This window comes from Lathyrus oleraceus, chromosome 3, assembly GCF_024323335.1.
Source record: "Lathyrus oleraceus cultivar Zhongwan6 chromosome 3, CAAS_Psat_ZW6_1.0, whole genome shotgun sequence".
Classification (NCBI taxonomy): Eukaryota; Viridiplantae; Streptophyta; class Magnoliopsida; order Fabales; family Fabaceae; genus Lathyrus; species Lathyrus oleraceus.
Window position 1 is genome coordinate 98,671,386 of NC_066581.1, and position 16,083 is coordinate 98,687,468.

General features: G+C 33.3%; 1 protein-coding gene across 1 annotated transcript; it reads left to right on the forward strand.

Moving 5' to 3' along the window:
• The first annotated feature begins 6,913 nt into the window (after positions 1 to 6,913).
• Positions 6,914 to 15,404, forward strand: LOC127125594 (uncharacterized). Its single transcript, XM_051054375.1, has 8 exons — positions 6,914 to 7,041; positions 7,123 to 7,225; positions 7,322 to 7,426; positions 7,540 to 7,625; positions 8,094 to 8,335; positions 9,254 to 9,443; positions 9,826 to 10,009; positions 14,849 to 15,404. Exons 1-8 carry the CDS (start codon positions 6,989 to 6,991, stop codon positions 15,146 to 15,148), a joined length of 1,263 nt encoding a protein of 420 aa, XP_050910332.1. The 5' UTR covers positions 6,914 to 6,988; the 3' UTR covers positions 15,149 to 15,404.
• The last annotated feature ends 679 nt before the right edge of the window (positions 15,405 to 16,083 follow it).

Genomic DNA, 16,083 nt, shown 5'->3' on the forward strand with positions numbered 1-16,083 from the left:
CATGCAAATCGAAGCAAATAAAGTTTGACATGTGAAACTTCAAGCAAGCATATCTCTCTCAATTTTTATCCAAATCGCACGAAATTTATATCAAAACGATCAGCAAAGCAAGATCTACAAGAATATGTACATAAATTACAGAATTAAAAGGTTCAAAAATTGACCTCTTGAAGAACAGAATCTTTGAAATGCACGATCCAAAGCTCTAGATGATCCAAATCCACTCCACAATGCTTGTGATGATGTTTGATGAAGAAAAGGAAGCTTGAGAACGTGTAGATCTAGCTTAATAATCAACTTCCATCTTTGAGTTTTTGGCTTCAACTCCTTGGTTCTTGCACGAATTCTTCAATCAAATACTTGATTCACACTCTATTCAACTCAATGATTATGAATCTTTAACAAAAACAAGGTGTTATGTTGAAGAATTTTGAAATTTGATTTGAAGAAAATTTTGGAGGGAGAGAGAATTTGGATCTTGAAATGTGAAATTGTGATTAACCCCCTTGCATTCTGTTATGATTAGAGTATATATGTGCCTTCTTAATCAACTTGCTAATCCATAATTAACTTGGCTAATGAAAATGAGGTGTTTTGCAAAAATCAAAATTTGCATGGTGCATGGGCTAATTACACGTGAACAGTACCATATCCTTCATCATTTTCACTTAAAATCCTTTTTTAAACTCAATGGTAATGGTAGAAAATCCATACAATGCACCATTTTTTATTTTTGCAATTTCCCTCCAAAATTGACTTGAAATATCACATGATCATATGATGAGATTTTATGTAATGTGATGCATGATTTGGAAACTTCATGTTAAGAGAAGAATAATGCAAAAAGAACCACCAAATTTGGAGTTTTGGTTCATGAGATATGGCCATTTGAAGTTTCAAGCACACTTTGCCATGATTTGATCATAACTCCTTAACCATTCATTAGAAATTCATGATCTTGGACTTTTTGGAAATGGGAGAGAAAGATATTCAACTTTCATGTTGGACAAAAATTCATTTGAATCTTCTTTGATGTTGGAAAGTTGAGTTGAAGTTGGTCCAAAAACTTGCCATTTCTGGAAACTTTCAAATTATAGGTCACTTTCCATTTTGGGAAACTTTTGATCTGGCTTCAAAATCTTCAAGGTAGATGTTTGACATGTTGAATAACCTTCTTTGGGACATGAATGAAGTGTCTCAAACCATTTCTCCATCTCCTAGCCCTCAGTTGACTTGCAGTTGACTTTTATGGGCCTCAGATGACTTGATCATGCACTGTGGACTTTGGACCTCAACCATTGGCCAAATTGCTTCAAAATGATCCTTGATTCATGTAAGCTCATTGGAACAACCCTAGGGTCTTCATCTCATGGAAAACCCTTGCTCCCTTGCACAGATGGATTCTCCTGATCAATTTTGACTGATGAAATGCAACAGGATATGCAATGCTAATGCCCTAAAAATGAAATGAATGTACAAATGGGAGGTGCAAATTTGAGGTGCTACATTGATAAATGGCTTTTTAGATTGTTTTATGTAGCTCTTTTCGTTTAACTCTTGTTACTTTAATCCTTATTTTTGCTAATTTTATGCGCGCTTGTGTATTTTCTCCATCTTTCAGACAAAAAGGATTGTCATGAACAAAATATAAATTTAGGAAAAACAAAAGCACAAAAGGGCATAAAAGGGAAAATTGGCTATACAAAAATCAACAACCACTACGGTCTGGTCGTAGTCCATACTATGGGATGTAGTGGCCACCAACACGTCTATTTATAAGAAAACAGATGCTAATATGGTCTAGTCGTAGCCCATGCTACAGGTCGTAGCAACCATAGTATTTGTGCCAATGTTTATGATTCTGAAACATTTTGTTGTCTTTTCTTGTTCCAACTGCCTAAATGCTTAAGGAAACAGTTCTTGAATGAAATTAACTCGAATTGAAGGTTCTCATCATCATTTGGAGGTCTATAAAAAACTTATGGTTTGGGGAGAATAAGACATATATCTCAGAGTTTAGTCTTATGCTTTTTGTACTTTATCATCCTGCACATTTGCTTTCGATTTCTTGTTATTGTTGTAATTGATCAAAGACTCCATTAAAGTGTTGTTTATTCAAGTACTTTTTTGCTTATTCCAGGTTTTAATTTATTGTTATTATCATGTATACTTTGTATGCTTTCGTTTATGCTATACTAACGATCAACATGTTAGAGTAATCTCTTAAGGGCTAAGGGTCATGGGGATTGTCTTGTGACCGACCTCATATAAACTCTTTATAGTTTTGATACGAGAAGAAAAATCTAATTTTATTTTATCAAATTAGAAATAATTTAGATATTGTTCATATGCTTAAAGGGTAAGAATCCATATTTGAATATGAATTCTAGACAACTGAGTTTGAGGCGAAGAAAGTGTCTCATAACTCAGTTGAGAAAGTCTCATCGTAATAGCTCCATAAAAATCGATCTTAAACAAATAAGTTACACCAAAGAAAATGGATATGTTATTTGTTTAATATAGGATAACACACTGAAGAAAATAGATGATGTCCTAATAACTATATTTTTCTATAAATTGCTTGTTTCTTGTATTGAATTCATGAGTTTATGTAGGATTGTTTGAGATAGAAATCAAGTACCTTAGGTCCTATTTTAAGCATAATATTATTTGTTCAAAAATTATTTTTCCAAAACTCAAAATCTGATCGCTTTAGATAAACATAAAAGGAATATAATCTGATACTTAGAAAATATGTCTTCGTGGAAACAATAAAACCTTTTTATTACTTCAATATTTTTTAGGTCAGGATCAAATGACACTAAGATGTCAAACTTAATAATATGATACTTCTGATAACTCCTTACCGCATATTCGTATAACAAAATACATCTTTGGATTGAAAATTATTATCATATAGATCACGCCTATAAAATTTCACATCAATCAGATATCATTTTATATGTTAAAAAGAATAATAAAAATTAACGATTTTCATGAAGTTTTGTAAGACGTTAGTTTTTATGTATCTTGTTGATATGTCAAATGATTTGCGACTGATATTAAATTTTGTAGACATGATCTATATGATAATAGCTTTTAGTCCAATGGTGAATTTTTTATACGAATACGCGATAAAGAGTTATTGGAGGTGTCATGTTACTAAGTTTGACATCTTATGCTACGTTTGGATTGATGGAACATAACGGAGCAGAGCGGAATGGAACATGACGGAGCGGAATGAAAATAGGTCTCACTCCATTGTTTGGTTACTTTATTTAAAATGTCTCGTTCCATCACATACACCCCAAATTGGATGAAATAAAAAATAAAGATTTGGATAAAATTAGATGGAATGGGTTCCATCATGTTCCATTCTATTCCATCCATTATTTGCAAATCCAAACAATGGAATCTCATTAGTAACCACTTCACTTCATTCCATTCCATCCCATATCACCAATCCAAACATACCCTTAGTGTCATTTGATTCTGACTATATATATATATATATATATATATATATATATATATATATATATATATATGAGATATTCTTACTCCAAGAGGAAGTTATTAATTGTTACTTCACATCTTGACCATCAATTCTTTTTAATCTGATGACTCAAAATAATTAATAATCAATAGTTATATGATCTATCTCTCTCTGTGTGTGTGTATTTAATAACTTATTATTTTAAGCCATTGGATTAAAAAAATTAGCAGACAAGATTTGGAGTAACAGTTATTAACTTACTCTTGGAATAAGAATATCTATTCTTATATATATATATATATATATATATATATATATATATATATATATATATATATATATATATATATATATATATATATATATATATATATATATATATATATATATATATATATATATATATATATAGAGAGAGAGAGAGAGAGAGAGAGAGAGAGAGAGAGAGAGAGAGAGAGAGAGAGAGAGAGAGATTTATATATGTGTTAAAAATGAGTAAAAACACATTTTTGTTTTGAGTCAAGAGCAGAGAGTGTGATTTGAGTCGAATGAGAAATGATTTGAATCAAGAACTTAAAACTCAAATTTTGCATATTTGATTCGAGTCATGGAATCCTATAATTCGAATCACTATGACAGGACAAAAATCCAGAACTTGAATTGAGTTAATGATTTGAATCAACCTTTAGTGTGATTTGAATCAAGTTGTCACCAGATTCAAATCAGGGAAACTTGTGATTTGAATCACTCTGACAAAGGCAAAACTTGATTTTCACATTTTATTTATTTAATTTATTCAAATCATGCATAACTTTGATTCGAATCACACTTAAAAAAATGATTTTTTAAAAAGAAAAGTGAAGTGTCCATGATTGAATCTAAAGTTAGTATGATATGAATCATGCATTCATGTGTTTTTTGACCCAAGTATTTGTCTAATTGACTTGAACCATTTTGCATCGAATTTTACATAATGGTTTAATTTATGCATGTGGATTTAATGAATTGCACTCAATTCTAAGATATGTGTAAAAATCTAACTTAAAGGATACTCAATTACTAAAACGATAACCATAAAAGAAAATAAATATAACAAGCAACAAAACCAAAATCTTAAGAGGACAGAGCAACTTTAGAACTCTAGTGAAGATTTTGGCTTCAATATAACAACGATGAAAATATAGGTTAGTATATGTAAATACTATGACACTTAAGTTAGTGAGAACATTAAGTGTAAAGTTTTAGGGTTAGAATAATGTGTATTTGAGATTGATATGAAATTCGCCTTTTATAGTAGGGTTACAGGGGTCTATAATCTTCTGTTTGGTAAAGTTGTTATGACAAGTGTCAAAAGATCCATGGGAGTATGATATCATGGTCCTCTTCCTTTTATCAGCTATGATATGGTTTCCTTTTTGGATAAGTTCATTTTATGGTTCTATGGTACTAGAACACTCTTTGTAGATAAATTCTATAGAGGACTGATGTCAAGAGTCTAACATCAGTTGAGTGAAGTCCACAAGCCTTGATCATATGATGAAAATACCCTTAGGGTGAGATCATTCATGGACCTTAGATCCCTTGAGATGTTCTAAGATGTAAATCTTTTAAAAGACCCTATAGTGTCCGTTAGATGGACCCGACATCCTTTTTACCGGTTTCCCTAGTGGCAACATAATGTCATTTTTATTGGTATCCCTGTAACTACGATCAAGAAGTGAGTGAGACGTTGTAGAAGGAAGGAAACTTTGGAAGTTGCGCGCTAAACCATCTGAGATAGGAAGTTCAAGAAGACGATGCATCATCATGATGTTCGCCAACACTAAAAATTATGGGTGTTTGAAACAATAACAACTATTTCCCTAAAGTTTGAAGGGTACCAACAAATGTTCAAATTGCTTGCAAAAAAGTCAATGGAAACATATGTCTTTGCTAATTAACATTTTTGCGGCCTCTATTATACTCGAAATTAAAATACTTTAAAAAATATTATCGAGCAAAAAAGAAGATAGATGTAAAGGAAGACGCGTTTGAGAAGTGTGAAGTAGATAATTAAAAGACAAGACAGACTAGAAGTGTTAAATGTGAATTGAAACATTATTTTATATGAATAAGTTGATTAGATCCCATAGCAAGAGAGTTTAGTTTTTTCATAAACATTGGCCATAAACATGCCCAAGGGTGTTCAAAATCGAACCAGGCCAATCGAAAACCACTAACCGAACCAAACCAAATCGAAAATTGCAAAAAATTCGTCTTTGGTTCAACAGTGTTTATGCCATTTATTAACAAAGTTGCACGGTTTGGTTTGGTTTGCGGTTTATATTTTACAAACTGAACCAAAACAAACCAAATCGCATTATGCTACAACCCACACTTCACTTAACCCACATCCAACCCAAATCCATTATGCCTTAGCCTTACGATTACGAACAATTTTCTCTTCCTCGCACTTAGGGTTTCAATTTCAGCCTTCTCAATTTTTTCTAATTTCAGACTTACTATAATTCTTTGATTGATAATTGAGTACAATCATTAATAAAAATCTATTTTTCAATTAAAATTTCTTAATTTACCAATAAAATTATTGATCGTTATTGTCTTGTTAAACAAACTCAATTGATACCAATAAAATGACATCAAATTGAAAAAATGTGGATTCAAATTCACTATATTCAACTTATTCACATTTATGGGGCGGAATTATGACCATTAGACTTTTAGGTGACTCCCTATAAATTTTCTTGATTTAGACACATATATAGGAACCAAATCAATGATACTATATACCAAAGTTTTCTTAAATTGAACTATATACCAAAGAATTCCTCTTTTCATCCTTCTCTCTTCAACCCTAGTTTTCTCTTTTTCTTCACCACTAAAGAGTCAATTTTTGACCCAAAATCACCCATCTAAATCCTTCTTCCTTTCATTTCCATTCAAATAAGTGCTTTCACCTATATTTTTAGTTTTTTTCTTCGTGATTTCGTCGTCCTAGTGCGAGGTTGTGTTGATCGTCGTCTTATTGTGACGTTATTTTGTTTTGCCATCTTGATGTAGTATTTATTCGATTCAGATTGACAGATTAGTTTCAACTCAATGCATATTCAATCAACGACTTTGACGTTGTCAATGATGTAGACTCATAGATATGGATATTCCAAACATTTCAATTTTGTCATATTTGTAGGTTTCGTCACATTTATAGGCATTTTACCGTTATATACTATTAACGTGAATGTTTTGAATTTGTATTAATCGATATATTCTATCAATTTGAATGAATGTCGTTTTTAGTAAAAAAACCTCTTACAAAATATTTTGTTTTATTTTTGAAAAAAAATGCCACCTCTCCTAAAGTTAAATTAAATAAATACTATACTATAATAATATTATATTTTTCACAAAGTGAAGAAGTATGGGAGAATCACAAACACCTGTCCCAAATCACAGGAAGACATTAGAATCGGAAAATCCAACGCTAAGCAATCAATGGGTAACGCTCACTCTCCTCCCACTGATCCTCAATACGTTTCAGCATCCAGGTTCCTCTTTTTCTCTTCTTCCTCAATTCACATCTTTTCATAAAATCAATTTTCATAGATTAATCTACAAAATCATTGCAGAGCTTTTACTCAAAAGGGACTTGAAGACCTAAAATCACTCTTCAATTCTTTAGCATCTCAATCACAGAGCAATGGTGAATACATTTCTCCTTCAATTTTTCAGGTATTTGTAATCCAGTGATTAATTTAATTCCATTCGTTGTTATCTTTCTCTATAATACATGAAAAATCTTTTTTTTTTTCATTTTGTGGGTTATAGTCATATTTCAAACTCCATGGCCCTATTGGAGAAAGGATGTTTGATTTAGTTACTCAGGAGCGGAAGGATCAAAAGTTAACTTTTGAAGACCTTGTAATTACTAAAGTGAGTTCTTGTTTATTATCATATCATCATGTTTTGTTACTATTGTTCATAAAACCATGATTTATCTAACTTTTCCATGTGTGTGTATGTGTGTTTACCTTTTTATGTTGCAGGCTACTTATGAGAAAGGAACAAAAGATGAAATTGAAGAATTTATATTTCGGTTTTTAGATGTATCTGGGGATAATTTTGTAGGAAGGTAGACCATACTCACTTAAAACTTCTAGTTCTATATTATATACTTCTGAAATTTGCTTACAGGGTTCTGATCAATGATCACACAACTGTTTATTTGTTCAAAAATAATTAAGCGATGAAATCTGTTAATTAGGTAGTTGTTTTTAATGATGTGTCTCTTTATTGTATATTTATCTTTATTGCTTCCTCGGTTTTAAACAATTTTGTGCAAGTTTAGTGGTCGAAGTTGAACCGTGTGATTAGTTCTAAGTGGCACTTATTTGGAGATAGTGCTGTTAGTTTGATTGATATTCTTTTTATGTTTCTAAAACAAGGGACTTTTAAATGCTGTAGTTTACTTTACGTATGTTTCGTTTATAATATGGTTTTAAAAATCATCTTGTTTGGTTCTTTTAAAATTTTAAATCATGTTGATGCATGTTGGTTTGGTGATGTAGTTCTGATTTGGAATCTTTTATGATTGATGCAGGTCTGATTTGGAATCAGTTATGAATGCTATCTTTACCGATATATTATGCATAGAAGGTTCTGAAGTTGGATCAAGTTCGCATCAAGATATTGTCAACATATTTCTGAGTGCTGCCAATTTCTCCATACATGATGAAAAGTGCTCTGAGAAGGCTATGTCTTTTGAAGATTTCAGAAGTTGGAGTTCTCATCTGCCAACTGTGAGGAAGCTTCTTGGAAGCTTGCTTTTGCCTCCTGATTCAGGTCTTGCTGCATTTTATTTGCGATATTTTTTGTATCGACTTAATATCTTATTAGTTTATCTAAAATGTGACTTAACGATATTAACATTAAGGTCATGGAGTGGTGAGCATGTGGAATTATGAACTATGGATTTTTTTATTCTCTTGGCATTTGAGTTTTATTGCATGGCTCATGTTTATTACACGATCTGAAGCTAGCAACTATGTTAGCTCTGGATGTAGTGTTGTATAGTATGATTTCTTGGACAAATCATGCAAAAATGATTTGAAATGGCAAAAACATTTGAAAATTGCAATACTTACAGGTAAATCAATTGAAGTAGTCCACCATTGATTAGAAGGGGGTATGACAAACATGCCGCGGAATCAGTGCTCAATGGTTTGGGAAGACTTGGTTTTCTCTGATAATCAAGTTTGATGAAGAAAACTCTGGTGCATAGAGGTCCGAGTGACCGACTTGTGTGGGATGATTCTCCATTTAGAGGAGGGGTTGACTTGTAAATATCAATTAAGAGGGAAAGTTAGTTAGAGGATATAGAAAAAGGATCTTTTATAAAGGGTTGTTTAGATGAACAATTCCTATCTAACATAGGGAGATTGTGTTATTGATAAGATAAGCGAAGAAAATATGGAGACTTATCGCAAATTTTCCACCCAAAGTAATTTCTTATGGCCTAAAAGATATAATAAGCTGAAATTGAAATGGAAACAGTCACAACCCCATCTAGCCCTCCTAACTACCATGTTTATCAAATTTATTCTTTCCCCACAACATTTTAAACTTCTTTCTATTTACTTGTTTGGATTAATTTCAATTTAGTACCTTTTTCTGGATCAAATGCTATTGGACTAGTCTTAACGAAAATTCAGGGTAAATGATTGCATATCTTCTTATCCCAATGTTCTGCTTTTTTTGTAGGACGACCAGGTACTCAAATTCCTAATCTACTGACCCCGAAGGATATTGATTCTAACACTGTACTTTTGAGAAAGGAGTATGCTTGGCATATAGGAGGAGCACTTTCTCAGCACGAGCTGGAAGATTGGAAGCTTTTGTATCACAGTTCTGTTAATGGTCTTAGTTTCAATACATTCTTGGGAAACATTTCGTAAGTACATTTTCTTCCCTTTTATTTGTTGCTTGTTAGGTTTACAAGCTATTAGCCATGTCTAGATTTAACTGATTGACTTTAGCCGTGAACTAAAGAATTTAGGAGCTGTGATGTTACAATCCAACATTAAAGGCTTTTATCTATCATTACCGCAAAAGTTGGAAGCAACATGCAATGCAACTAATTCATTATTACAATTTTGATAATTGACAAAAAGTCATTTATCAATTTCTGTTGTTCTCTGAGGTTGTAAATGCTAAATGTCGGTTAAGTTAATCCAGTTTATTTTCATCTAAGGAATGTTTTAATAGCTACTTTAACTAAACTCTGTTTGATTGGAAATTCAGAATGCATTAAAAGCTCTTAATCTTAATTGCAGAAACCACAAAGGCCCAACTGTGCTAATTATTAAGGATAAAGATGGTTATATATATGGAGGATATGCTTCTCAACAATGGGAGCGGCATGCTGAATTTTATGGAGACATGAAATGTTACCTTTTTCAACTAAATCCAAAGGCATCTATATTTAGGCCGACTGGAGCAAACACTAATCTACAATGGGTAAAAATCTGCTTCTTTTCAATATTCTAAATTGCATTGTATGCTAAAGCTGTGATAATCAAACTGTTCTCAATATATGACAGTGTTACAAAGTAGATTAACCTTGATACTGCAGTTAAAACAAATATATACAAAAACAAGAACCATGAGATGCTCTTTATAGAGTATTAAATCATGCGTCCTATAAGCTTCAATGGCATTTTTCTGGTGTGAGGATTAAAGATAAATATACTTGAAATATTTGTTATAAAGAGAAGATGATTTCTTTTTGAGTTAGCATTGTATGGTGCTATGGTATGAACCGTTGTTATATATTGTGGACAACTTTCAACTCATGAGCTAGCTTTTGATGTTGAGTTAGGCCTAAATCAAAATTCTAAAATGGTATAAGAGTTAACGATAGGAACCATGGGTCTAAGGATGTCACGAGAAGGGATTGGGTTACATGTTAGACGGTCCAAAGAGGGCCATTACTTCGAGAATTGTTCTAGAAGGAAGAGAGATAGAAGAAGCGAATGAGAGTAAGTTGGTAAGGTGTTCCTAGATTACTCAGGATTTGGTTATATTAGGGGGGAGAGGCTAGGTGGTCAAGGGAATTATCCATTTATCTCCTCTCGTAGGAGTCATGGTAGACAAAATCGTGGTCTGGATCGTAGAATCCTACGCTTCCACGATCTCGCCTCCCTTTGACGTGTTCGTGAGTGGCCCGAGTCAGACATTGGGGGGAACGGCTGGGATGACCCAAAGAAAACAACATCTAATGTGTAGAAACCCTAAAAACCACGATTTTGGTTTTCTGTTAATGGTGATAGTTACTTTCTGACCCGTTATTCCAATTAATTTTAGTAAACCTTTCCAATGCACCCACTAAGTCTATTAATTTGTGGAAAGCTTCCCAATACTCAAAGATTCATTGCACTCCCTCTATCACTCACGTATTCACAATAGATATTATCTTCTATGTTTTTATACTCTTTCAGTTTTGTGCTGCCTTGCCTTCCATCGTGTGCAACCTTTCTTTCTATTCACTTTTTCTATACACCGTTTGATTCATTCCCTTTATTCTCTGCATTGCTTCTTTTACTATTTCCACTTCATTAATCCATGGCGTCAAGCTCTGTTATTGGAACTTTTGTTGTTGGTACTATCTCTGCTCCCTCTGCAATGACAGAAAGTATTACCAAAAAATCCTGCTGGTAATAGTAGTGGTGTAGTTTGGAAACATGGTGTTGAAGCTCCTGATATTCCTAGGAATATACAGTGAAAGTATTGTCAAAAAAATAATAACCAGAGGTGCTTACAGGCGCTAATGCATCGCTTGGTTGGAATTCAAAAAAAAATTTGGAACCATGTAAGGCAGTCCGAGATGAAGTCAAGAAACTTAAAAAAATTGTGGAACCATGTAAGGCTGTCCGTGATGAAGTCAATATGGAGATGTTAAATTTTTTTGCTAGTGTGAAAGAAAATTTTATCAAGAAAACAAACACATGTGAAAGAGGAGATTATTGAGGTTGGCAAAAAAGAATGAGCAAGACATAAAATAATAGTTATGGAAACATATTTAAGTAGAGGTGTTTCAGCTCACAACCTACCATGAATCCAATGTTAAAGAAGAGTTTGAGAGATGATGACTTTCAGTGTTTTTACAACAATGTATATCATTCAATGTAGCAAGGAGTGATGAGTTCTCCATTATGTGATTTTATTTCATGACATAGTAATGAATTTAAGCCACCATCTTATCATGACCATAGAGTGAAATTATTAAATCAAGAGGTGAAATTGACAAATGATTATTTAGAAGAAATTAGAAAGGAATGGAAGTCAACTGACCACACCATAGCGACAAATTGATGGACTTATAGGAGGATAAAGACAATATTGAACTTTTTGATGAATAGTCCAAAGTGTACTGTATTTTTGGCCTATTGACACATCTAACATATCTAAAACAACCGAGAAACTCTTTGAGATGATAGATGTAATTGTTAAAGAGGTTGAAGAACAAAATGTTATTCAGGTCATGACAAGCAATCCAACAAACTACAATGTTGCTAGTAAGATGTTGATGCAAAAAAGGAAAATTTGTATTGGAAACCTGTTGCAGCACAATGTCTTGATTTGATGCTAGAAATATTTGAGAAGACGATTCTGGTTCACGGAGAGACAATTTCAAAGGATAAAAAATTACAACTTTTATTTGTGCCATATCTCTCATTTCTAGTTTGCATTGTTTCACAAAATCTCTATATTTTGTGAAAAGATGCGAAATAGGAATGAGAGAAGTTTTGGAATCGATAAAACTTAGCAATTTTAATACCTTTAAAATTGTCTCTCCATGAACTACTGTTTTCTTCGCCAAGTTTTCTAGCATCAAATCAAGACAATGTGTTGCTAAAAAATTACCATTATAATTTTGCCTCTTTTGCATTAACATCTCACCAACAACATTGTAGTTTGTTGCATTGTCTGTTACAACTTGAATGTCATTTTATTCTCTAACCTCTTCAACAACTGCATCTATCGTCTCAAAGAGTTTGTCAGTTGTTTTGGATATGTTGGATGCATCAACACACTTCAAAAGTGTAGTTGTCCTGATCCTCCTATAGGTTCATCCATCTTTCATTATGGTGCAACTAATTGTCTTCCATTCCTTTCCATTCTCTACCAAAGCATTGTTTGTCAATTTCACTTCTTGGTATAATAACTTAACTCTAAAATCATGATAAGATGGTGGTTTAAATCTATTACCATGTCGTGAAATAAAATCACACATAATGGATAATTCCTTACTACATTGAGTGATATAAGTAAAAATAGATAAAAGAAAGTGGATGTATTTGGTCCAAATACACAACACCTTTCTTTGACCCATTTTTGCTACTAGTTGGTGACAGAGGGAGAACACACTATATTTTCCTAGAGAGTATGATATGAACCAGAATTTACAGGTCACGAAGTGTATGATTACTGGAAATGCAGAAAGAAAAGGATAAACCAGAATTCGATTAACTCCTAAACCAGAGCAAAGCTCCTAAACTAGTATCTCTCCTAACAACCTTTCTGAATGCCTCTCAACTTTCCCTACCTCTCTCTTATAAGAGAAAATCCCTTAAACTCGGGGAGCATTATAACACACTCTTATTCTCGCAGCTTCTACAAGTTTCTATAAGATGTACTTGTGTGGATTGGGCCTAATGATTGGGTCATCAAACCTATGAGAACTCGGTGTTCTTTCATTACCACCTCCTTTAGGAACAACATTGTTCTCAAGGCTTAGCATGGACAAATTGATCTTCTAACAAAGCTCCAGGTTCCAGCTTATGGTTACTTTGTTCCCCTCTCTTTTTACAATCTTTTTGCGCTGCAGTATGCTCATTTCCTCAACACATGACGCCTTTCCTTGTGAATTTCCAAGCCCTTGAAATTTTGACCTTGTAGCCTCACTGATTCACCCTTCTGATCAAAATGAATGACTATCTTTCCCCCAACAAACACCACTTTGCCAAGATTGTGCAACCAATTCACTCGCAATATCATATACATGTCCTCTAGCTCTAACACATAGGTGTCAATCACGGTGGAAAAATTCCTAAATTGAACATCCAGCCCTTTACATTCACCCTCGGTTGTGGTGCAAATGTTCCCTAGTTTCACGCTTGTTGGCTGACTTGAGTCTACCGGTAGTTGCAAGGTTGCCACCATTTGAGGAGATATGCAACAAGATCAGAATTGAAACACTATTCAAGCTTCTTGTTAATCTCAAGGTAGTGGGTCTAACCTTTTGAAGAGGGCCCACATGGTTCAATTCCGGGAGACTTGGGCTTGTACACTGCACGACTTCGTCTTCCTCAGCGTTCACTTCCATGGCAATTACCTCTCATTCTTTGTTGATTGTTTCGTCATGAACCAAAATCACTAAACGTAGAATCTGACAGGTCGGACCAATGATAGGAACCAGAATTTACAAGTAACAAAGTGTATGATTAATAGCAAATAGTTGACCTTAAAGCTCTTACAATGCTTGAAATGCAGAAAGAAAAAGTTAAACTAGAGTTCTATGAACTCCTAAACCAGAGAGTGAGTAACTCTCCTAACAAACTTTCCGAATGCCCCTCAACTTCCCCTCCCTATCTTATAACAGAAAATCCATTCAACTCGGGGAATATTCTAACGGACTCTTATTCTCACAGCTCCTCTAAACTTCTAGAAGTTGTGCTGATGTGGGTTGAGGCCAATGTTTGGGTCATCACACCTATGAGAACTCAGTGTTCCATCAGAGTACCTGCACTGTATTCTAGAAGGAAGAGAGAGAAAAAGAGGGAGGGATGAGAGTTAGTGGCATCACTAAATTCCAGGGGATTTAGTTATACGAGGGAGAGGCTAGGTGAATGTCTCTTGTAGGAGTTGATGACTCTGGTTGATCCTTTTTAGATTGTAATCTTTGTTGCTGAATCAACTGATAAATAAATACACAAGTTTCCATATTCATAACTTGCGGTTCTATCAATCTATCCTAATATGTAATACACACAAGGGTGTGTAACATGATGTCGTTGCTGCAAAATGATTATCATTTATCAACTGTAAAGCAAAATTCGATAGACTTATTTAGATGATTAGATCCTATTGCATCCACACTGAGGATAGTTATCTCACATCGCACTTTGCATTGGATTTTATTCAGTTGTTTTAGATTAAACTTATGTTATTTGAACATCAAAATATAAACCCAGTATGCGAAATGTTTTGTGTTTATCTCTATCTGTCTTAGTAGACTATTCATTTTATAATTCTCATTGTCTTTTAATTTGACTGCTGAATTTCCATGTCTTCCAGTGTGCTGTCAACTTCAGTTCAGAGGACATTCCAAATGGCATTGGTTTTGGAGGAAAAGTAAATCACTTAGGGTTATTTATCTCAGCAAACTTTGATCAAGGACATACATTTTCATCTTCAACATTTGGTAACCCTAGCCTCTCCAAAACTAACCGAATAATACCTGAAACAATAGAATGCTGGGGAGTGACTCAAGGTGTACAAAACAAGACTGATGGTGCTAAGGGAAGTGTACTTGAGAGGTTTAAGGAAGATCGGCATATGCTCAATATGGTAGGGCTAGCGAATTCGAGCGAGTAAATTACCGCCCCGCCTTTGTAAATATTCTTGGAAGTCCTTGTGTTGCAAGTCATCCACAATTTGTAATCTCATAAAAATGGTTATCTTGAGATATTGTACTCAATTTAACATTGGAGATTACTTACAATTTTTCTATTACCATTTTATCCATTTCCATCTTGAACCCAACAATTCTGAATTGGTTATGTAACTGGATACGTTTGTATACATAGTTTGTATTTTTAAATTTTAATTTATATTACGGACTTAACCTCAACCTCTTGATTAAAAAATTAATAATAGCAGTTATATTTTTTTTTTCAGTGATACTGTATTTTTAGTTATATTAGTGTAATTATTTGCATTGAAATGAATTGGTTTGATTTAAGTAAAAAACAACACATTAAAAATTGGATAAGGATCATCTCTTTTATTTTTTCCCTTCCTATTCTATTTTAAATTTTTTATGGAAATAACCATCTTTTCTAATTTTATTCTCATAATAACCATCATTTCCACTTAATTTCTAAACTAATCCACTTTGAAACAATTTTTTTAGACGAAGAGGTATTACAGATGAATTAGTGTCTTTAGCGACTGAATGCGGTGTAGTCAATCCAATTGACGGCTATATATTTCATAAGGGGTGTCGTCAACTGAATTGACATCTCTATTTAAAAAATAAGAGATGTCACAAGTCTTGCGCACAGGCGCCAGACCAAGTGGCGCTAGCTCTTAAACAATGCATGTGAAAGTGCAACCAATATATCATATGGTATCACTTATTTGTTTTGATGTTTTTGTCGATTTGAATGTAATTGTTTTAGTTTATTTGCGTATTTGTAATTTGCTTCTTATTTAATATTTGTGTGCTTGTACTCTAGTCGTATTTCATTTGAATTGTAATCGCTTCAGCTATTTAGTTGTTGTATCACTATGAACCCTCCTTCCTCAAT

What these genes read in the sequence shown, in the direction of transcription:
- LOC127125594 (XM_051054375.1), top strand. Translation starts at nt 6,989, where the DNA reads ATGGGTAACGCTCACTCTCCTCCCACTGATCCTCAATACGTTTCAGCA. An exon ending in GGGGATAATTTTGTAGGAAG is followed by an intron (nt 7,626 to 8,093) that starts GTAGACCATACT and finishes TGATTGATGCAG; the next exon opens with GTCTGATTTGGAATCAGTTA. An exon ending in ACATTCTTGGGAAACATTTC is followed by an intron (nt 9,444 to 9,825) that starts GTAAGTACATTT and finishes TCTTAATTGCAG; the next exon opens with AAACCACAAAGGCCCAACTG.